Source organism: Strongylocentrotus purpuratus, unplaced genomic scaffold (genome assembly GCF_000002235.5).
Source record: "Strongylocentrotus purpuratus isolate Spur 01 unplaced genomic scaffold, Spur_5.0 spur5_scaffold_6, whole genome shotgun sequence".
In the NCBI taxonomy this organism is placed as follows: domain Eukaryota; kingdom Metazoa; phylum Echinodermata; class Echinoidea; order Camarodonta; family Strongylocentrotidae; genus Strongylocentrotus; species Strongylocentrotus purpuratus.
In genome coordinates this window covers 53,739,131-53,763,600 of record NW_022145612.1, presented here as the reverse complement: position 1 = coordinate 53,763,600, position 24,470 = coordinate 53,739,131, and the positions used below count along the sequence as shown (strand labels likewise).

At 37.1% G+C, this 24,470-nt stretch overlaps 2 protein-coding genes across 3 annotated transcripts in view; one reads left to right on the top strand and one right to left on the bottom strand.

Moving 5' to 3' along the window:
* Window positions 1–3,330: 3,330 nt before the first annotated feature.
* LOC593393 (semaphorin-5B) lies at window positions 3,331–10,261 on the top strand. Its single transcript, XM_031000367.1, has 5 exons — window positions 3,331–3,440; window positions 4,121–4,339; window positions 6,441–6,662; window positions 8,137–8,189; window positions 8,938–10,261. Exons 1-5 carry the CDS (start codon window positions 3,401–3,403, stop codon window positions 8,977–8,979), a joined length of 576 nt encoding a protein of 191 aa, XP_030856227.1. The 5' UTR covers window positions 3,331–3,400; the 3' UTR covers window positions 8,980–10,261.
* The window catches only part of LOC100891078 (ubiquitin carboxyl-terminal hydrolase 19), a 27,856-nt gene continuing 12,773 nt past the window's right edge, over window positions 9,388–24,470 (bottom strand). Inside the window, exons 17-26 of one of the 2 annotated variants that reach the window (XM_031000366.1) lie at window positions 23,260–23,403; window positions 22,444–22,853; window positions 21,959–22,072; window positions 20,137–20,237; window positions 19,418–19,533; window positions 18,432–18,584; window positions 17,796–17,953; window positions 16,796–17,033; window positions 13,917–14,168; window positions 9,388–11,524 (exon numbers count right to left, since the gene is read on the bottom strand). In XM_031000366.1, coding sequence (XP_030856226.1) covers window positions 13,958–14,168; window positions 16,796–17,033; window positions 17,796–17,953; window positions 18,432–18,584; window positions 19,418–19,533; window positions 20,137–20,237; window positions 21,959–22,072; window positions 22,444–22,853; window positions 23,260–23,403 — 1,645 coding nt within the window. In that variant the 3' untranslated portion in view covers window positions 9,388–11,524; window positions 13,917–13,957. The remainder of the gene's footprint in view (window positions 11,525–13,916; window positions 14,169–16,795; window positions 17,034–17,795; window positions 17,954–18,431; window positions 18,585–19,417; window positions 19,534–20,136; window positions 20,238–21,958; window positions 22,073–22,443; window positions 22,854–23,259; window positions 23,404–24,470) is intronic. The other variant, XM_031000365.1, reaches the window with a different exon arrangement.

Genomic DNA, 24,470 nt, shown 5'->3' with positions numbered 1-24,470 from the left:
TAGGCCTAAGTACATAGAATATTAAGATTGAATGAGATACAACAGGGAATCAGTTATAAAGATTGCACAGAAATTCCACAAATTTAGTAATTAGACCCATCTTCATGTCCATCCCAGCAAAGACTGTTATGACAAGAAAACATTAATAAAAAGACTCGGATGCTTTGTCCCCCTCATCGATACTTTATTACAAAAGTTTAACAAACAATATCAAAGCTTCGCTTGAAGAATGTCAGATAGTAGGCCTACAAGTGGTAAACGTTGAGACATATCTACCTAGGTATTTTGTCATGTGCTTTCGAGTTTCGACCATAACACTGCGTAACTTTATATTTTAAAAAAAAAATCATGTTTGTGATTAAGAAACGTGGGAGAAATACAGTATAAGTATCTCAATTTCAACTGTTTTTGTTCTGCCAAATTCATGATGCATTGTGTTTAATGTGTAGACTTGTACGAATATGTACCTGCTGGAAACTGTCGTATACAGTGTATGCCAGCACACCTCGTATAAATCCTGCACCAAATATCCTTTAAACAATATTATCATGTATACAAGCAGTATCATGATCAGGGGCGTCAATCCTGGGGGGGGGGGGGGGGGGGGGACACGTCCCCCCGCCCCCCCCCCCCCCTCCGCCCAGAAAGAAGTTCTTTGATAATTTAATGTAACGTCAAAGCTTCCGCGCGGGAGGGTGGGGGGGGGGGGGGGGAGGAACTGAATTCAAACAAGGATTAAGAGTCGAGAACGGTATACAACGAATCGTCTTCTTTCTCTAAAAATGTAATGAAACGTCAAATATAAAAAAGGCAATGAATGAACCGGTCACCAATGAAATTACATGCCGTGAAACAGAATAATAGAGAGAGAGAGTGTGTGTGTAGCAACATAACGTGGTATACTTGTCAAAGTAACTGTTAATGTGACATGTTTATTCTGTCCCCCCCCCCCTCCCCCATGCTCTAACTCGGATTGACGCCCTTGATCATGATGCTATAAATGTGTACAGTAAAACTATGTTTCTGATATGTTACTCATGAATAAATATTTGTCAATTTCAGAGTTTGATCTCTCACAGCAAATAATTATAGAACGATGTAGCTTAAACAGAACCTCTACAGAGCGCGCACTAGTCTTATCTGGAATGTGATGGTGCGGTTAGTATTTGATGTAACATTGGCGGCTTTCTGCTTTGTATCAGAGTATCAAGCTGCTTATCGATGTTCTCCCAGACTATTTATACCGCAATAGTCACTCTTTGCAAAGCGCACGCTTCTCTGGAATGTGATGGTGCGGTTAGCATTTGATACATGGGCGGCTTTCTGCTTTGTATCAAGGTATCAAAGTATCAAGCCCACAAAAAGTGAAATTGTTGGAAATATGCATTTGTAGGAAATTACATTTTATAGTAGTCATTGCCACATTTTAAAATGTCCATCAATCTTCAGAAGGGATGGTGAAGTGGGGGCGGACGGGGGGCGGAGGGGTGGCGGGGGTGGCGGAGGACTCACAGCGTGATATCTTATCTTCTTTCTTTTTTTTGGGGGGGGAGGGGGGCTGTGATGACTTTTCTTTTTATTTAATGATTACACCATCGAGCCACAACTCGGCCTATAATTATTCATTGCCAAACTACTCGATTTTAGACATTCTTTTTTCCCAGAAGTTTGCTCAGTGTACCAGTATCACTTGCCTAGACAAAGGCATATGAGGGGGAGGCAGCCGGGTCACTACGAAGGATGCACCCCCCCCCGGCAATAATCGGGCAAAAGGTCCCAATTTCGGGCAGAAAGATAATTATAAAAGTTACAGAAAGAAGAAAATAAAGCAGCGCTGAAATTAATGAAATTTTTTACCTCTGACATTTTTTCCTCTGGCATTTTTACCTCTGACATTTTTACCTCTGACATTTTTTCCTCTGACATTTTTACCTCTGACATTTTTACCTCTGACATTTTTACCTCTGACATTTTTACCTCTGACATTTTTTCCTCTGACATTTTTACCTCTGACATTTTTTCCTCTGACATTTTTACCTCTGACATTTTTACACCGAGCCGAAATTTTGCATCTTTTGCCCCCATTTTGTTGTTGAATGGAGTGGCATGCCCCATCCTCCCTTGACTGACACCCCTGGACCGGATGCACATTATAATGGCTACAGATTTATCATTAGAACAGAGACATAGTTACAGTTTCTCTGATCTGAGCAAGGAATTGTATGTAATCTGTTTTTAAAAGCATTCGCATTATAGCATTTAGAATATCCAATGTAATTGCAATCACAGTGTTAATAATATATAAATTGGTAGAAAATACTGAATTATTTTTTCAAGCACGATTGCAACTACTTTCGCAAATTCAAACGAGTCAATTTCAATAGCCTTGTGCGTCACATATTGAAACGTGCAAATATGACAATAATATATTACGTAATCCGAAGTACGTAATTCTAAGAAGATTTCTATTGAATATACAAGAGGGTTGAAATTGCCCATGAGTTGATTTTTCGAAGTAAGTTGCAATTGTGTTTTCGATTGAAGTGACGAAAATCTCCTGCATTCGAGCCTAAGGCAACAAATAAATGTTGTACCAATGGACAAATCCTTTGTCAATTAAAAATAAATCCTGACTCTTGTAAAACCACCAAACGCTGCATAATACAATGTCAGAATTAAAATGTCTGAAACAATCTATTGACATTAATTACCGCTGACGCTGTATATTTTGGAAGAACAAAGACTGTAATCAGTTTTCCAATATTACTTGAAACTCTGCCATTTAGTTCAACGAGCACATACTATAGTGTCACACACTTCAGTACTCAAACTGAAAAAGATAATAAGAAAAGCATAACAATTATTATTAATGAGAGAAAGCTTCCAATTTTCTTGACGGACTATCGAGGTGGAGAGGAGGGACTGCTACTCCTAGAAAAGTACAAATTACCAATATTGAGGTAAATGTCACGTAATTTTTGGACAGCGAGACGGGCTATTTCTATATTTGTATTTATCAAATGTGATAATGATGTGGATGAGTTTTATCGCTTGGCCAGCTCATAAAATATTTAGAAACTGGAAAGTTGATATTCAGGCAAGAATTGTCAGCCCCCCCCCCCCTCACCTTCATGGCAAAATCGTATTGTTATGCCCATGATTTTTCCCCAGCACCACACACAAAAACACGATTGGTGTTGATGATTCTGTAATGGGAATTTCCCCGGTTTTCACCAAACTCTGTTGGTGCTATACCGGAATTTCCTTCTTCACCTTATACCCCGGAAAGAAAGTGAAAGTGGAGTAGAGAATAACATGGAATAATCTAGACTTCTGTTTGAAACCCTCATTTCTTGTGGAAACTTTGCCACAAACAGTTCGTCAGATCATTAACTGCAGGATGAAGCTGAAATGTTCGTTGGTTTTCCTGCTACTAGCAGGTTAGTTTTAGCTTTGTTTTGAGCTCAGTAACTCGGAATATACTAAGATTTTTAATATTTTAATTAACAACATGATCTCAACTACTTAAGACGATTTCCATAGCCCTGTTACCTATTGAATTGTGCGAACATCATAGTGATGTATTACTTAATCTGAACATGATTTCTAAGGAATATACAACAGGGTAGTGAAATTGCCTTTGAGTTAATTTTTCGATATAATGTAATACTAATTATTAATGTTTTGATGTTACTGTGTAGTTGATAGTCTTGATAGAACGAATACTGTGTTCTGTGCACGTAAAGATATAGTTTCACTATTCTCCTGTTAGGATGATGAGGAGTCACAGCATTCACTTGGCGCCATTTTCGGCGTTAAATATTCAAAGGTGCAAATTTGATTGTACGCGCGTAAATATTTACATTTTCGTCAACTGCTAGCTTGAAAGTAGTTCCCTTATTTTCAATTTTTGTATTTTTATATTATGTTATGTTAATATGTTCTCACGGGTACGACTGGATATCATTACCCTCATCATAATGAAATATCACTTGCCTTTTTATCTCTCTTACTTTACATTTACTTTTAAACTTGACAACTCAATACTGCATATTCAAACATTTTGTTCTTCATTTCCCTCTTTCATTTCTTCTTTCTTTTCTTTCTTTTCTTTCTTCAGGAATGAGTTGCAGAGTGTCGTGCATGTCTGTAGCAGATGTTGATGAATTAACATGGGGCGAGTGGGGTGAGTGCACACGACCATGTGGGGGCGGCACTCAGTCACGTCATGCCGTCTGTGAGGAGAGACTCGAACCGCAAACCTGCCTGTACCTGAAGAGTACCATTGCCAGGAATCAGCTGATAGAGGAACAGGATTGTAACACGCAATCGTGCATAGGTACAGAATAAGAATTATTATTTGGAGAGCCAGGACGACATATGAAAGGGCATGGGATTTTCAATTATATTGCAACCATTACCATAAAAGAACATGCTAGAATGTCTGAAAAAATGCAACTACTGCACCATCAGAATCAGTTATTGGTAACAGATGTGGGAAATAATAATAAAGTCAATAAACACATACAAAAAAACCTAGAAAACTAAAAACATACAAACAAAACAAAGGTTGTATGAAGGTGGGGAATATAGTATTTGAAATTCATGTATACATGAGATCAGGGGCGGACGAGCGACTTCCAAAGTGGGGGGGCACCAACAAAAAAGGGCACTTTCTGAAGAAAAAAGGGCACCTACAGTGGGAAATCTCAAAGCGAAAATATACAATTTTTTAGACATTGGTACATACCCCTGCATTGTGATTACATTATCAGGGATTATTTCAATATTTGTTTCTCTTCATACATCATACAAGATATCGCTTAAGCATCATACTTTACAGTTGGGTGGGATGGCTGAATATGCATTTACGAGCGAGCGAAGCGAGCGAGAAAAATTTTAAAGATCTGCGAGGTCGCAGTGCGAAAAATTACATCTTATAAAGAGGAAAAAAGCCAATCGTAATGGGGTTATAAGCACATTCTCATAACGGAAGACTGAAAAGACCTTTGATAACTAACATAATTATATCATCTTTAAATGCGAGCGAGCGCAGCGAGCGAACTTTGGGGGAAATTGCTCTTACTCGCTTTAAATAAGGGGCATGTTTAATGATTTCATGAAAAGGGGACAATTATCGAAAGGGATAAGACACTTATTAGAAAAGAAAAGGAGCACGTGTCAAAGTACAAAGGATAATTATAAGAGGTGAACATGAGGCATTTTTTCACCTGAAAAGAGGGACTCACCTGAAGAAAAAGAGGCGTTTACGAAAATGGGAAATAGGCATTTGTTGACGGAAAAAGGGCACCCATCAGATTTTTATAGGGGCATTTATAAGAGGTGAAAAGGGGACAGATCCCTTATTAGAAAGGAAAAGGGGCACGTATCATTATTAAAAAGGGAATTATCAGAGGTGAAAAGAGGCACTGACCAGATATGAAAAGGGGCACGTATGAAAATGTAAAAGGGGCACTAATAATAAAGGAAAATGTGCATTTGTTGAATGAAAAGGGGGCACCGTTCACATTTAAAAAAAGGGCCGTTATGAGAAGGGGAGGGAGCTTTTTCTTTTTAATGGGGGCACTTATCATAAGGAAAAGGGGCACTTATTAGAAAATAAAAGGGGCACATGTTAAAATTAAAGGTGTGCTCATCCGAGTTTAAAAAAGGGGTAGTTATTAAAAGGAGAAGGGGCACTTCTTACAAAGGAAAAAAGGGGCAGTTGTCAAAGTAAAAGGAGCACCTCTCAGATTTGAATAGGGCAATTATCAGAGGTGAAGGGGGCACTTATCAAAAGTGAAAAGGGGCAATTCTCGTACCTGAAAAGAGGCACTTACTAGAGATTAAAAAGGGCACTTATTAAAGATAATTTCAAGATTGATGAAAATGGAAAATGGACACTTATTGCAAAGGAAAATGGGAACATGTCAAAGGAAAAGGGGCACGTGTCAAAAATAAAAAGGGCACTCGTCAGAGGTGAAAAGGGGCACTTTTATTAAGTAATAGGGGCACTTGTCAAAGTAAAAGGGGCACTTTTCCTATGTAAAAGGGGCACTTCTTACAAAATAAAAGGGGCACTTTTCCTATGTAAAAAGGGGCACTTTTGGGGTATCTGAAAAAGTGGGGGGGCACTGTGCCCCCCCTGCCCCCCCGGGAGAACCGCCTCTGCATGAGATGTTCAGAAGAAAAAGATAGTTAAAAGATAAGAACTCACCATTCTCAAAATAACATCGTAGTATTTTGGGGTCAGAACCACGTTCTTAGCGGTTGATCTTATTAGTAATCATCATAATAAGCCTAGTATCTCCTTGACTGTAGTGCTTCTACAAAAAAAATACTAAAAATACAAACTTAAAGGTGAGCATGCAAAGAAAATCATTGGCAAAAAGCAGTACGAATTGTAATAAGTCAAACAAAACCTTACTAAATTGTTGCAGAGACAGGTACATGGGGTGACTGGACCGACTGGCTGCCCTGCTCTTCTACCTGTGGGTCATTAGCCTTCCAGATGAGATCGCGATCCTGTTACGATGGCAACAACATCACCCAAGGCTCATGGAACTGTGAGGGTTTGACCTACGAGTGGCGTCCGTGTCAGGGGTTGCCGCCGTGCCCTAGCAACGACCCTAGCAACAACGTTACCCCAGATGTTGATCCTGGTAAGTATACTAGCTAATTATAACGGCTTCAGGCGCGTACGCAGGGGGGAGGATGGGGGGTTAAACCTCCCCCTAGAGTTTTTTTTTAAGGTGTTTGTTTTGTGTATGTTCTTTTGGAACCCCCCCCCCCTTTTGATTTTTTTTTTTTTTAATAAAAAAAATAAAAAATTATGCCAATGGCTGACCTAATAAAAGGTGACTTAATCCCCCCCCCCCCAACGGAACAAAATGTCAAATTTTCAAATTTCGAGACCAAACAAAAAAAAGTGTCCTCTTCTCTTAACCCCCCCCCCCCCCCCTCCCCGCTTATTCAGCGGCTGGCTGAGTCGTTGCGAAATTTTTGGCCTGATCTTAAAACCCCCCACCCCCTTGAAAAAATCCTGCGTACGCCACTGAACGGCTTACTGATTTAGGCAAGGTTTAAGCCTCACAAGGGGGTAGATTAAATCGACTGACTTATAGAGTATCAAGTGTCAAACTTGTACGACAAAAAATACTATTATTCTGTCATTAAATGCACTAACAAAATATGCCGGCGTGATTCTTTCCTTTCATTTCATTATATGACAGCATTCAATGCATTTATTTATTCAATTACATAACTACAGTAACTCCTATAGAATATGAGCCTGACATTATTTTGGTTATCTGTAATAAGTAAGTTTTACCACTGATTTTGACCCCAAAAAAGAGATCGGGCGAGGTTTAACTTGGTTAAACCTGGTCCACTTTTATGATTACGAATGATTGTGAACTACCTTATGGTAGATATGCGGCTATGCTATTTTAGAAATCAGAAGCATTCCGAGCTCGATCGAAGTACCGAATCATTCGTACATTGAACATTCAATACTGACCTAGGGCATGGGTTTCTGATATTTCTGATGAACCGGGATTTCAAGAAACTTGCGCGAGTTGTGAAACCGCTTCCGTGAAGCAGCGTTTCCTATATTGCCTTGATCCAATACTGCTTCAATTTTTTGTTTCAAATTTTAAATTTATTGGGGTGTGCAACTAACTCTTCGCGCATTTTCAAGTACAATTAGATTGTTCACAATTTTGATTGAAGGCAGCAATCTTATCATTATAATAAAAAGAAAATTGGCCTCAAAGTCTAATATAACGAAAACACATTATTCATCTTTCACGTATCACATTCCATTAAACGGTTCGCTGTTATCAGGAAAAGCATCCCCCCCCCCCCCAAAAAAAGACAAAATGACAATTTAATTGGAAGGATAATTCGTGGTTGATTCTTTAGCTGCATTATCTGCACAGGGGGGGGGGGGGGGGAGCAGAGTCGCTGCTACAAAGCGAGATCAAAAGAAAAAGAAATTTGGAAATATGATGGGAAACTTGTTGTAAGAAAATATTAGGTACGTATAAGAATGTCAGTGCTTAGGAAAAGGGTAGGCCTATAAGTTACGAAATAATTTATCACAATCTCTGGCTTGCTTTATGTTTGCCTCAACAGGAATTCCATACGAATCACACAGCTCCTTTCAAAGCTTCGAAAAGCTCTTTCAGGTAGTCCATTCCTTTGCCTTTCGATGATGATAATGAAGAAACTGTTGTTGATGATGATGATGATGATGATGATGATGATGATGATGACAATAGTCTTCATGACAATTATGGTGACGATGACTGTGATGATGATGATGCTGATTATTATGTTGGTTCAAATAATGTACCGTATATGGCTTCATATCTCTGTCAAAATCACTAAAATATGTGCCGTGTGATATTCAATGAATTTTAAATAACTTCATAAGTTATATTAACTAACCTTATAAATTGTTCTCTTTTTCTTTTATTCTTTTTAGAAATGTATGCCTACCATTTAAAACTTTTATGCCGTTTTTTGATCCACTCACAAATCAAACCTAAAGTTTCTGATAAAATATTTTTTTTTTTTTTTTTTTCCAATTGATTAATGGTCAACAGTCTAAAATATTTCTGAAATGTTAAGAAGTGTTACAAGTCGAACAAAATATAAATCATTCAGCAATTAAATTTTATGCAAAATAATAAGAAACTATTTTCACACTGATGATTGCATATACCTCTTCCCCTCTTTTTTAAATGGGCATATCAATCCGTCTTCAGAATAGGGAAGGGGGAGGGGCAAGCATATGATCTTAATAGAACAGAAATATCATTTTGAATTATTATTATATTCCGCTTCACAGAATCAATGTTCCAGGTTCTACATAGTATATTTGAAAACCATTTTACCACTCTTCTTGTACATATTTCTTACCCCAATACTCAGGAGGAGGAGGGTCCGTCCATCGAAAGTAGCTACAGTGTGTAAGACAAGACCAATCCACTTATTCTCCAACAGAAAAAATGGCAGCAACGAGTGGACCAGGGGTAGCGTCTTTCAAAGTGTGTATGGGAAAGGGGATCAACAAACAAAAACCAAACAAAAATTCTGGAAAATAGGAGGCACCTACAATGGGTAATCTTAATGCGGAAAAATACAAATTTGTTACCATTTTTATGTATCCCTATAATGTAATTAGTACATTATCAAGCTTAGGATATCTTCAAGATTGTGTTTTTGGTTTATGTGGTCCAAGATACGGTTTTAGCATGACACTTTGCAGAACTAGAGAACTTTAAGATTTGTGAGATCTTATTTAAGGGAAAATAATCAAAGACCAAGTCCACAACGTTTGTAAGTCAGCTTAATGAAAGAAACAGTAAAATACAATAAGTGTTTAAATGTGTAATTTCAATTTATTTTCCATGTGGTTACATGCACTACACTATGAATATTCTCATGTATACAGAGTTATTCTATCATCCATTTAACTTGCATAGTTGTACTAAAATATAATCAAAATTATATTCTTTCATACATCTTTCATCGGTGTGAACCGATTCATCAAACATAAAAAGAATTCCGCCATAATAAAGTCAGCTAAAATCATTTGAAGTTTCAAAAGAACAGAAGGCTAAAATGTTGCTTAAAGCATGAATCAAATGTGAAATCATGTTGTTTAACACAGCTGTTCCCAAAAATGTGTGCACAATTTCAGATTATTTCTTCACAATATTCAAAATATAAGTTTAGCAGCAGAAATGATATTTTGTACGAGTTACCATCAATGCAGTGAAATCATCAGTTAAATATAAGTTCTTACCATGTTTTTGTAAATAGTTCTCTTACATAATTACATAGTACACTACTTGTAAGGAAGTATACTTTTATAGTGAGACACTGTTTTGTACACAGCAATTGAAATTACATAGAACATTGTAGCTTGCTTTTCACTATTTAGAGAGAATGTAAAATAAGCATTTTTAAGTGACCCTGAATTAAATTCATATTTCAAATATCACAGTGAATGTCTATCAGCTCACTTCATTTTAACAAATAGTATATTCCTATGTTTTACTTTGAATTTTCACAAATAGTATATTCCTATGTTTTACTTTGAATTTCACACTCATCTATTTCAGATGCACAACCAAAATGCAAGATCTACTTCCCTTGTAACTGAATGGGTTGTGACACACAATAATGCTTGTGTGGCCCAATAGTGACAGTGAAAGTGAAGAGAAAGAGAAAGAGAAAGAGAAAAGAGAAAGAGAAAGAGAAAGAGAAAGAGTGAGAGAGAGAAGCAAAAACTAGAAAGAGAGAGAGAGAGAGAGAGACTAAATGTGTGTGTGATTTCACAAGAAATTGAATGTGGGTTATGCCCTGCCCTTTTAAGGTGTATCAAAAAGCAAAGAAAGATAATACATGTATATTTTTTATCTCAGTGAGTTTAGGCAAGTTCATCTTGCATTGAAAGTAGAATAATTGACTTCAAAAAGTCAAAAGATGATCATAAGCAAGTGTCAAAAGACAGTATTACAACTATTTATCTTATTTTAACTGGTGCTTGAATACATACACTTCTCTGGAGTTTCATAAAGTAATCTACTTACAACATAAATGATCACACCAATGAATATTGCAATTGAAATCACATTTCACACTTCTACCCCAGTTGACTCATGAAGTGCAATTTCAGTTTAATACAACACAGATTTTCCATCAATTTCATCTTGAATAACAATGGGTTCAGATTAACACTGTTCTTTGCTGCTACATTTACATCTACAAAGTAAACAAAGCTATTAAAGATCAAACTTGATCTCATTATCTGTTGAGAACCATAAGGGCATTATCCCTTATGCCTTTTTGGCTTTAAACAGATCTTATGTTCTAGCTCACTTCCCTACAGCAAGCTTTCTTATCCCTACATCAAAAGACCCATTTGATGGAGACAGAGAAAAATTCAGTGTGGTCACGAAAGAGCAATTGGAAATGGTATCTTGATAATACTGTCCTTTCATAAAGTGAATATCCCAGCATGCAACTAGATGTTACAATATGATTTCAAATTGAAAATTGCTCAAACAACAGTATATAAACAACAATATGCAAACAAAATACACTTATGGTACAGTTTCTACACCATTCTTTAAACTCACCATTGCAGTATTGCACAGAGTATTAGCACATTTTATATATTAAAAACAAAACATTCAGAGAAAAATATCAATTGAAATTGATCAGATTTTGCCCTTAAAAAACACAAATTAAAGCAATCAAAAATAAATTAAAAATTACACTTTTAAGTCAAATATCACACGAAAAAGAGACTTGGTATTTGCTAATGGAAAAATAGATACCAATAACTTAAAGCAAACAACATGAAAAATAAAAGCAGAGAACGGCACAAAATTCTGGTTCAAAAGTCGATCTGATAGAAGCGGGAAGAAATCTAACCTCTCTAAACTGTAGTATGAAGTTTGCGGTCTTGATATTCGCTACTCCTTCATCATAATTGGTTACCATCCTCCTGTAGAAATGAAAATATACAAAGTGTAAGAACTCTCAGTTAATAAATTGGACTAAGTTAAACCTGGTATAACTCTATTCTGAACAAATTCATTCATTCGTTTTCATTTCCAATTAAAAATCAAAAGCAGAAAGTGCATATCACAGTATGATAACATATAAAAAGATATGAATATAACAACACATTAAATACAATACATAAGTCTATTCAATTCAATTCAATTCAATTCTTTTTATTCATCCAAATTCACAGTAATGCATGGAAATTTGTTTTAGTCACACATTGTAAAAAATATGTAAGATATATATGAAAAACTATATCGTTGTGTTTGTAATCACAGAAGAACCATCAAAATAAAAGATGGACAACATAGCAGTACTCTTATTATTACACATCGAAAATGATGAAAAGGATAGAACATCAGTGTGAAGGAAGGAAGGAAAACCAGACCAAACCGATACTTGGGGCCCTCATGCTTCTCTTATTATTACACAACGAAAATGATGAAAAGGATAGAACATCAGTGTGAAGGAAGGAAGGAAAACCAGACCAAACCGATACTTGGGCACTCATGCTTCTCACTCCATTTGGTTGTACAAACGAGTATGGAACATATGAGCCCACATATTGGCTTGGCCGACATTTCACTGAGCGCATTCTCCTTCCTGACCGTAATAATTCATATAAGTAATTTAGATTGTGATTCTTATTTGCAATAATCTGTTTAGCTGTTTGGAGGATTCGTGCCTTGCATTCTTCTGCCAAGTTTCGTCTTTTTCCTGTTATTTTACTCGCCCTCTTGACTACACTTTCCATTTTCCTAAAGTCGTCCTTCCTACATGCCCCAAACCAAACAACACAATTAAAAAGAAAAATACTTGCGACAATAGATTTGTAGAAAAGACTTAAGATAGGTCTATCAACATGTAGAGAGCTCAGTTTTCTAAGATAGAACATTCTCGTTTGAGCCCTCGCCACAATGGACGTACACTCATCATGCCAGGTAAGTTTATTATTGATAATCGATCGTTGTGCCAGATATTTGTATTTTGGCACAATTTCAATGTTTTCATCTTTGATCTTTACTGATTCGTGTTGTTGTGTAGCAACTCTAACTGGTAATTCTGTACAAAATCATTTAACTCATGACTAAAATTGATTTCCTTTTGTCTAGATTTGTGTTAGTTCATATAGTAAGTAAATTGTGGTTATATTTACAGGATTGAAAAGGTTAACACATGGTGGTCCATAAAACCTTGCTCTAAACCACAGTGTTTTTTATGATGACTCAAAGTGTAATATACTTCACATTTCTGTATCTTATTACACAGAGCTAAGTGAATACGCATAGGACCTTTTGTTGCATCCAGTTGCCATTCATTGCATGTAAAAAACCTGTGACTTTTTTGGCAGCGGCGGCGGTTTACCACACCATTGAATCTGAACGAGCCTTGAGTGAGTGGACAAAGTCTATCCACTTATTTGGGTCTTTTAGCATGGACTAGATAAGTACCAGCCAAAATGTTTATGAAGTCAAGCACGATCCAGGTACATAAGTTTTGATTTTTAAAGCAAAGCTACCACAAAAAGATGATCCCCTTTGCTTGAAATATCACTGAGAAGAAGATGACATCAACTTATTTGAATGGGAGATCAATTAGCGTTACTTAACTTGCCTGAAAAGCGCTCAAGACATTTTGGCCTTTACAATTCAAAGCCTAAAAGGCCAGAAGCAAGACAGGCGACGACCCTAAAATCGGGTTAATCAACTGAAAACTGACACCACCGTAAAATGGAAATGGTTATCTTTACTAAATAACATCTATCCACTGTACTGGCGCTGTGAGTAATTAAGCTCTGAAAATATCCAAATTAGCACTGGTAAACTGAAAAAGAGCTCTGAAAATATATCAATAAAAGACTTTAATATCAAAGAGAAAAATCAAACTTATACCGCATCAAATTCTAAAAGAGTTCCCGTGAACATAACAATTGAATGAAATTTGTAAACAACAGGCATGATGTTTCTAAGCTTTGTATTAATTTAATTCAGGATGTAATTAAATGTTGTTAGACAAAGAATTCTGTAAATGAATAAAACAGAACAATTACAGAATTTTCAAACAAGTCAATAAGCCCTTTATAATACTCATGCATACAAAAAATAAAGATCATCATGCAGGGCCTAAACTAGTTTGATGGTTTGTTTTAAAAGAGGACCAGATTGAAACTTGTATGGCTTGTATCAATAGGCCCCCTTGTTTGAGCTTTATCAATTTGGGGGAATAAAGCAGGCCTTGAATGGAGACGAAATGCCCTGGCCGATGTGTACAGGACCACTGTTAGTGTTGAGCCGTGCCCTACCAATAAACAAAAGAATGAATGAAATTACCAAAGTACCTGTTCTCTCTCCTGATCCCCGAGAGTCCAGCTCTAGTCTATATCCTCCATATCAGTGTAGCCAATGTCCTCTCCATCTCGACTCCTCTTATCAACGCAAGATGTTTGCAGAGGGGCAGGAGGTTGGGAGGAGGCAGAGAAGCGGTTGTCATGGTGAGGGAACTGTTTGCCTGGCCTCTCCACTCCTGCCGCATCAGACGGGTCTCTCTCACTGACCTCCATCTCACTGCTGCAGGTGGATGACCTGCAACAATCATAAACATTGATAACAATCATGATCAAATGGGCAAAGAGGTTTATAAAATTGATAAATATTATTAATATGATCAATGCTGTTACATATAAGAATTCATAAATTCAATATTCCTTGATGCAGATTGGCCTTGTGCTTATCCAGTTGTCTAATAAAGTCTACTACTATTACTACTAATACCACCACCATCTCTACCACTAGTACTACTACTACCACCGCATTACCATTGGATAAGTATCTTCATTAATTAAAAAAACTAACACCACCTGCAACAAATTAAAAACCATACAAAAAGAAAATGTATAGTTGTACATTGTCATATTGAATCTCAATCAATCACTCAATCAGGCTGCATTTTCATCAACACAGTAAAATATAAGGCCTTAAAAGCTTCTTATAATTTATCAAGTAATACACTTTCCTTCTATGTCTGACTCTCTATAAACATAAGTAATGGGCATTCATCATGACATGGTAATATATTACCATTTTCCTGCTAGCCTGGTATAAATATAAGTTTGTCCTGCAACTGAGGCTTTTAGAGGAAGGAAAGAAGGGATGTTCATTGAATACACAGGAGGAAATCGAAAATTGAACAATAATGGTTCCTGAAACCTCCAAGTGTGTTCCTGTTTACGGATGCCCAGGCCAAAGATCACTCTATAATTCACATGTACTTAGGACTCATAAAATCACAAATGTACCATTATAGGCTTTACATGTAATCCTATGGAATTACGGTACCGTGGGATTACCAACCATGTGATAGGTACATGTACATTTGCAGAGGCAGATCCAGTATTGTAAAATCAAGGGGGGGGGGAGGGGGGTGGACAAAGATCACTCTCATTAAAGTCAAATACCAGTAATGTATTGCTTGAAGGCTTTACATAATAATCCTGAGGAAATATCACCATGAACCATGTGATGAATACAATATCAGGACACAAATCTAGTCTTGTCAAAACAAAGGGGGTAGGGGGGAGGGGGATCACTCTTTGTTTGAGATAAACTGGTGTTCATAATGTATGATTGCAGACTTTACATTTAATCCTGAGGAAATATCACATGAACCATTTGTGAATACTATACTAATTAAGAGGGGGAGGATGCGAAAACATTTGGGGAAGAAAACAAATAGTTTGAAAAAGTGTGTGATCCCTTTATAGGTAGTGAGTTAGTGAGCAATCCTGTAATTATTTTAAAAGGGAGACGCAGCTGATTCTTGCTACTTCTATCCACCCATGACAATAAGCATTTCTCAAAATGAAATACAGTCCACTTAAACCTCTCTAGATTTCTATTCAAACATGATTGTTTTAGTACAAAGACTGTTTTTGTTTCTTCAAAATAGTTAGAGAACTATAAGTGGACATCCAGGATGATCATAAAGATCAGGGCATTGTACGGTACACATGAAACCATCAATACACGCGTTTCAATGGGATGTCGTCAAACTTTTATGGTTTCATGAAACTATGCCTTGTTTTCTTTCATTGAAAATGACTGATCTATATACAGACATTGTATTTGATCATAACAGGCTTTTTATGTTCTCTATGGGCTAAACAGGAACTTTTGAGGTCAACACACCATTTGCTGTTTGCCACTACCAGCAAATTCCCTTTACGCTAACCACTAAGTATATTAATAAATAATAAATGCTGAATAAAGAGATATAAGGAAGGGTAGCAAGTAGAACACAGAGTATCTTACAACAAATACGCCCATTCAAATTCATATCAATATACAGTTAACTCTGCATAAGTCAAATCTGTTGGGACCACAAAAAATAGTTTGAGTTATGCAAACTTTTTTATTTTAATAGTTTGGTCAAAAATATTGATTCAACTTGGCTTCTTAAACTTCCACTTATGCAAAGTTAACTGTACATAAAATGGTTTTGCAATAATCACTCATTATCCATATATTCATGTATTAGACTATGCTGAACTGTGTAGAATGCATGCAGAGAAATATCTGTTGACTTATCTTTTAAATGTAGACAGGACCACATATACCAATCAATAGCACTGAGCAAATAGCAAAACTTCCTTAAGAGAACACTGTATTAAGGACCATCAATACTACTGGGCCAGAGGGGATTAGGCCACACAGCGAGGTCACTCACAGGTGGCTATCTCATTAACTCAGCTCTCAACTAACATAAGAAAAAGAGGAACATGGGGGACCAACAGGCACCGATTGGGGAAGTTTTCTATATAGAGGGAGCAAGTAGCTACAAGTAGGACAGTGGGGCTTCAACAAACTCATTCAAATACAAGTAATTCTGTCAGTCCCTCTTCATTTCATAACCCTGATATAACCAAGTTTAATTATAAAAAAGTAATTTCCTTGCTCTATAGCATGCTGATATACATGTAACGTCATTTCTATGCATACAAATGCATTAATCAGAGTATCCAGGGCCCCATTTCACAAAACTTTTGATCAGTGACAAATGACAGTCTTTGTTATAAGCTACTGAAATACTTGATTTTGATTGGTTATCAGCAGATTTGTCACTGATTTTTGTCATTTGTCATTGAAAAAAGGCTTTGTGAAACGGGTCCCTGGAGGTAATTTTCCCACATATTGCACCATACAATGAAACTCACTTGTCATCCATCTCCTCTGGTTCATCCCCTGTCTCCTGCACACTCTTATGCTCCTGCTGAGGCTCCCTCTGGGGCTCCACCTCCGGCTCCTCCTCCTCCGGCTCCGGGTCTGCAGGAGCTTGCCAGATGTACGGGGTGTAGGGCTGACGACGGCGGTAGAAGAGCAGGTAGGCTGAACGCGTCACCACGTTCTTCTCAGAGACAGTGGTCACATGATTGTCGTCAAACAGTCTCCAGTCTAAAGAAGGGGACAACGGTTAAGATTAAATAAGAGATGAATTTCTGCACGGAGTAGTGATTCTACATCTCTCCCTATTCTTCAGTATATCTGGTATATAGTCAGACCTGTATACCAAGACCATTCTAGGGAAACAAGGAAAAGGGTCTTTATAGACAAGTAGTTTGATATACAGGTTCTTGTAGTATAAGTTTTAAGAAATAGCTATGTTTAAGAGCCACAAAAAATCTAGTCTCTATTGGTGGTCTTTCTATACAGGTGGTCACTAATGCAGGTTTCACTGTACTATCACGTTACTGTTAAAGCTGATATTTTCGCGAATAACTACCAGGAGAATTAATGAATGGGTATGAAGTATTCATAGAGCGAGAAGGCTGATTGATTTTAAGACGGTGGTACGGTGCCAGTATAATGCATGGTTATTAAAATACCAAGTACGTATTCCAATTGTTGACATAGACAAGGATTACAAATGAGTAAGAGACTTTTGACAAATGAGAACCTGCCCACTTGCTGTCGCGAAAAGTGGAATCACCGAGTGAATGTTGCAAGCAGTGCAAATGCAATCACTGCTTCACAATAATACGTGCGCACTGTGTATAGAATGCTTAGTGATTGTGGGCGCGCATGTATGTACGTAGAAGTGGCAGTAGCCAGGCGAATGATAAATAATTAAAATAACCAATATACCATTGTACTACCACATAAATACGTGTGAAATCAATTCTTGCAAGCATTTTTTGACGTAACAACCCTACTCACCATGCTCATTCTTACTCCAGTCTGCAGTAGAAGCCAGTCTACCGAAGGACGTATAGTGACCTCCCAGAATACCCCCATGATGGTTGATGACCCCATAGAGGTCATAGATCAAAGGTGTGCCGTGGGAACCATGGCAGTAGGGAGACAGATCCAAGCCTCTGGTTATTTGGAAGAAAAAAGAAAAAAAAGTTGTGAACGAAATCTTAGCTTGCTTTTGTAAGAACACAACATGCTTTTGTAAGAACACAACATTATTTTGTTTTCTATGCAATGCAGGTGCTCTTTAATCTTCTGTTGGTACAAAACATGTAAGATGTCCAAATGATCGTGGGAATATCTGTAATTTGACGTGTTTCTCATGCTTTAAAGACTCGTACATATCACCTGTTCTCACTGCTAAAATACACATTGATGCCTTTGAGAAGCTGTAAACTCTGCAGAGTGTAGGTTATTGACCTATCTTCACTTGACATACTAAATTCTTTTTAAATTCATACTTAACTGGCTATTCGACCATCTTTTTCCAAAACAGAATGTTAACCAAAGAAGAACCGTTTAAGCTAAACGGTAAGGGTTATCACAGAATGTTACCAAAGAAGAACGGTTTATTAAAGCTGCATGAGCTAGGGTACCTACCTGACGGGGTATTCAACCATTTTGTTGATCTTGTCCCTCCACAGCATGTTACCAAAGGAGAACCGTTTCAGCTGGATGATGAGAGTAGAGGGCAGTCGCCATAGTAACATCTGTTTGGTTGCTTCTCTGTGTTGCTTGCACTTGGGACAATACCTGCGATGAAGTGAAACTAGCTTTGAACACCACATTCATATATCATGTTTAATGCACGAGGTGATTAATGTTTGCTTGTTGTTCAAGGTCAGGAAGATACAGATGCACCTTACGCTCTCTTGAAATAAAAGCAGCAGAAAAGAAAATGATTCAAGAGTAGGGCCCAGAATGTTCCAAAGAGAACATGCAGGAGTCTTTGTTGCTGACAGTTACTTTTCCCCACAAATAATTCATAGCTTCCGAGACATGAAAAACAATCTTCATAACTCCATAAGGCCATTAAACGATAGATATAAGGGGAAAACTCCTACATTGACAATAATGAACCACTTTCCCGCAAGAGAAAATTCTTAACCAACTGCACAGCGATTGGTCCTTTTTCAGATGAAGAAAATATTGCTGCCAACCATCAGGACATTCATACTGTCAGGGGATACAATAAAGTAACTACATGTACTGGGGAGTGTTTCACAAAGACTAAGATCGACTCTAAAGTTGAAATAACCTATGGCAGGCTTTTCATGCCACTAGTTCCTCGAACCATTCCTGGCATTGGTTTCTCACGGGACATATAAATAGTGGTCACAAATCTACAAAATTTACCTTTTTTGATAGTTCATTATTGAAGGAAAAAATATCATATAAAGATCATAATTGAGAGACCAATGGTGAGAGCAACCAGTGGCATGAACAGCCTGCCATAGTTAAGTCCAACTTAAAGTTGATCTTAGTTTTTGTGAAACACCCCCAGGATGGATGATCTTTCTGCATATGGAAGGAATTACTGATTTAACACATGCAGTGGTCCTTTCACATTTGGAGTTTGTTCTCACCATGCTTCCCCAGGAGCAAGCTTCTCTGGCTCCGTGAACAGTTTGAGACACTGGTCCAAGGTGATTTCAGTCTCTTCGTATGACTTCCCACACACTGATTCGTCTTCTGCATAGTCCTAGATTGCAAGAAACAAGGGGGAGATATTGTTTTCGTTTTCAAGCGGCATGTCCTCTACAAGGATGGTTAAGTAGTAAAAGCCAAGCAGGGCAAAAAAACATTGAAATCCATCTAGGCTGAAAGCCTGCCCTACTTGAAGGTCAACATTATTTCATACAATAAATCTTGAAGAGCTACTAAAGCGATTAACCCACTTATACTTTTTTTTAAAGCTAAAAGTGTTTTTTGAGAAAGATAACCATTGAAATAAAACAAACACTATTTTCCCCAAAATGAAAATTCTCAAGAATTACATCAAGATATAAAACAAAAAAGCAACATCATCTTTTAATGATCAGTTTGCTTGAAATTTCCAATACGTTTTTCCAACAGCTTAGAATAAATGCATAAAGTCACAAAAGAAAACTTTAAAACTGTAAATGATTTTTGTTTAATATTCAAGGATGTGAAAAGTTGTATTATATACAATGATATGTTTGTTACCTATTTCTTATGTAATTTGAGTTTGGTATAAACAGTGTATCTGATGAGGCAAGCCTGACATACAGTACAATAGTACTTAAACAAATGATACAGGTTGATGAATCGTGAATAAACTCACAAGTGTCCTTGACTCCACCAAGACGTTGTTCTCTTGTTTGGGATCATTCCTCCAATCCATGGCTACACTGATGATACCAGACAGATCAAGAGGGACATCACCTATAACAGATAAACACAATCCAATACTTATACTCTTCTACCATTATAGCCTCATTCACGTATGTAGCAGTAAACTGTGGCGGGGTTGTTTTTTATGATGAGGTAAAGTGTAATATGCTTTATATTTCCTATCTTATAATTCCGAACTAAGTAAATATGCATCAGACTTTTGTTGTGCACAGTTCATTTACACATAATATATTTCCACGTCAGATCTGAACTCAAAATCTAAGGCTACTAATATCATATCTTGAGGAATACAGGAAAATTTGCTGTAAAACTGACCATCTAAATATTTGGGCAAGCTAAGATTTTTGATTTAAAATTTATCTGCACTCTTACACACATGTGTATAAATCAAAAAAATAATCTGAAAGGCACTATGTACCAATGGCACTCATACAATACCTACTTATAAAGAACACTATGAATAAACTCTCTTTTCTGCAAGATAATTTTGCCTATCAGGCTTCTTTCTATGCTACTATTTTATGTTAAAAACAAGGTATCGATATAACAAAATAATTTCCCTGGCCTCAAGGAGTTTGTTACATATCTAGATTTAACAAAATAAAGTATCAGGAATGCACTGAACACAGGTCTTAGCCTAATAAGAAACTTCACTCATCTTGGTATGCTGGAAGTTGCATATATTCAGCCCACTGACCCTATTTTGTGCCGACAGAAAGATTTTGTGAGGACTTTCATGTTATTCCAGCTAGCGTTGCTACAGCCCGTATTCATGAAATAGCTGGAATTACGTCTACTTTCCAGCAACCGATCACAGCCGTTATTTTTTTCATGTGCTTTGTTCCTTTAGCTTCTGCTTATATTGTGTGATTTTCTGTCCATTCGTATGATATACTCTGAAGAGTGCAAGACAAAAGCTTTAGTATGTCTTTATTAGTTGATATTCATTGATATCTAGATTTTCTACTCTTTAAAGTGACTCGGTAACATTGTTGAAGGTTGATGAAAAAAATTGCTTAATTTTTGTATAAAATGTTACTTACTATATTCCTTCTACTATACTAACCCTCTGACATGCAAAAAATCCTGAACAAATTCTCAAACCACAAAGATATCTATGGTTTTCTTTGAAGGCGTCGATGTGAGGCACCCTCTAACAGTGATTAACAGTAAATTCTCCCAACCATTTTTGAATTTTCCCAACCGTTTTTCCATGAGAAAAATACATAAAACAGGCTATAAAAATCTGTCAGCACTGTCTGGAATGGAATGTAGAGCCATTTTATCGCTTTGTGACGATTTACATCCACCTAAAATGTAATTAAATTGTCCTTGTCTTGATGCTGAACAGGCTTTGACAAGTAGCAGAATAGAAGTAGAATAATATAGTTGGGAGAATTAAGGAATCGATCAGATCAGTTTTTCCCAATTTGTACCATGAATAATGATTTGTTTTCACTCAAATTTTCAGATTATCTTTAATTGTACATCTAGCATTGAAGTCACTACCTTAGCACCACTATCTCTCATCTGAACAATGTTACAAAGTCCCTTTAAAGCCCATCTGCACTAGTTTGGTCAGGGGGATTAGACGTCCCTGCAAGGTCACTGACAGGTGGTTATCTCAGCAAATCAGCTCTCAATTAACAAAGGTGATCATGGGGGACCAACAGGCACCAATTAGGCATTTTTTGCTATGTAGAGGGCGCAAGTAGCTATAAGTAGTACAGTGGGGCTTTAAAGAAACCCACCTTTATCTGTGAGCCGTTCCTTGCTGGGGATACTGTTGCCTATGTGATTGACAGGCTTGACGAAGAACAGAGGCATCTTTCTCTCCTGGGTCTGAGGTTGCCCTACCACCGTAGCTGATTCAAACAATAATACAAGAAACATCAAATGTTATGATCTAATAGAACATTACCATTGCAATTAAAGTGGTTGAAAGTATAAGACACAATCTTTGTTTTCAATCGGTTTGTTTATTTAAGGCACATATGTTCAAGAAATTCTTGCTGTTCTCCTAAAATTTACAGCAATGACACTTGTATCCTGAAGAAAATGGGGTATGTATTCGATCTTTATCTGATCAAAGGGGAATTTTTATAGTTGAAACATTATTTTTTTATAGCACAGCCTTCCAGGCCGTCCAGACATTGAGAAGCCCTACTCTACACAGAACTATCATTTCAACAAATGAACTATCAACTTTCAGAAAGGTCAATAGGTTTCTTCCTACCTGTTGCAGCTCCTTCCATGTCTGACGAATTTCCTCTGGACTCTGCTCCAGAGTCTCCTCCCCCTCCTCCTCCTTCTCCTTTCCTCAAAGCCTCATCTTTATCAGACGTTCCCTCCATCATCCCATCTCCCATTTCCTCCGACTGAATGGGGTCTTCCAAACCAATGTCCTCCATTCTCTCCTTCCCATCCTGTCCATCCCCCATCTCTTCATCATCCATCGTTGTCTCTGTGGTAGGAATCCTTGATGCATCTGCTGGAGAGGTAGTGGTAGTGGAGGGTGCAACTCCATCGGACTGAGGTTGAGAATCGGTTGAGGTAGAGGGGTGTTCGCTCTCATGAGAGGAATTACCAGGGCTGCTTACTGTGCCCGGTGGCTTCAAGGGTGGTACAAACACATTGGTAGAATACCTGCAAGACAGTATGTAAAGACAGAAGCATGTGTGTAATTAACTACCTGGTTTACACTACCGATAATGATAATAGTGGAAAATAACTATCTAACTAATGATACACATTTTTTTTCTGATGATGACGATTATGACAATTTTATTTACACTGCTACTTATAATTTCAAATTAAAACATCAATGACACAAACAATAAAATTGTAATAACAATAACAAGTCATAAGAAAGACTACAAGAATTGAATGAAAACAACACTGATGATCATGGCAGGAACTACAAAATGCCATTTTCACAATCCAAGGGTGAAATAACGGGTTTACATTAAAATATTACAGAAATGTCATGGAATACAAACAAATCGATTATAACACATAAGGAAAACACATCTGATTTGTGATAGTCCCATACCTTGCGTAACACTCCATAAGCTGGCAAAGCCTGGCATATGTGGCATGAGATTTGGGCAGACTGATGATGAAAGGACATCCAACAGGTTCTGGGAAACGACGACACGTGGGTCTATGCGTGTTCCAATTGCTCTTCTGACAAGCTCTGAGGAATTCAAGCACATGAATAATTAACCAAAAATCTTCTTTGAGCTACGATGTATATTCACGAAAGAAGACTACATCAAATATGGCATAATTTAGTCAAATGATTTATGTGAGGCAATGTACTGACCTCATTATTACTTACTACTGTCATTTCATAATGAAATAAATCAACAAAGTTATAAACTAAGTTATCAAATGAAAATAAGAAATGTATTTCATGTTGAGACATTAACTCTATGTTCATTTAGTAACGTGATGATGGTAATTTATACAAGAAGAAGAGTCTTCTGATAGCCCAGATTAATACCTCTGCTATGTGAAGCAAATGGATACATGGTAGGACATTTTGCACTAACAATCCCTGCTGGAAAAGGGTAATTATTTCTGAATTGCAAAGGGTCATTATTCTATATATCGATGAAGTACAGAAAAGGGAACTAGATGGAATTTTGACTGCACGCAGTCGAAAATGATGCCTCCGCCATAGAGCAATTTAAACAAGTTTGGAGTTTAAATCTCCAGTGGTTCTTGAGATATCATGATAACAATCTCAATGTATGGAATTTCATAAGTTGACCTCTGTGACCCTTGACCTTTGACCTACATGCTCCAAAATCTAATCAGATTGTCTTCCTATGGTGATACACACTATCATTAAGTTTGAAGTTTAAATCTCCAGTGGTTCTTGAGATATTATGATAACAATCTCAATGTATGGAATTTCATAAGTTGACCTCTGTGACCCTTGACCTTTGACCTATGTGCTCCAAAATCTAATCAGATCGTCTTCCTATGGTGATACATACTATCCTTAAGTTTGAAGTTTTTACATCTCCAGTGGTTCTTGAGATATCATGATAACAATCTCAATGTATGGAATTTCATAAGTTGACCTCTATGACCCTTGACCTTTGACCTACGTGCTCCAAAATGTAATCAGATTGTTTTCCTATAGTGATACACACTATCACTAAGTTTGAAGTTTAAATCTCCAGTGGTTCTTGAGATATCATGATAACAATCTCAATGTATGGAATTTCATAAGTTGACCTGTGACCCTTGACC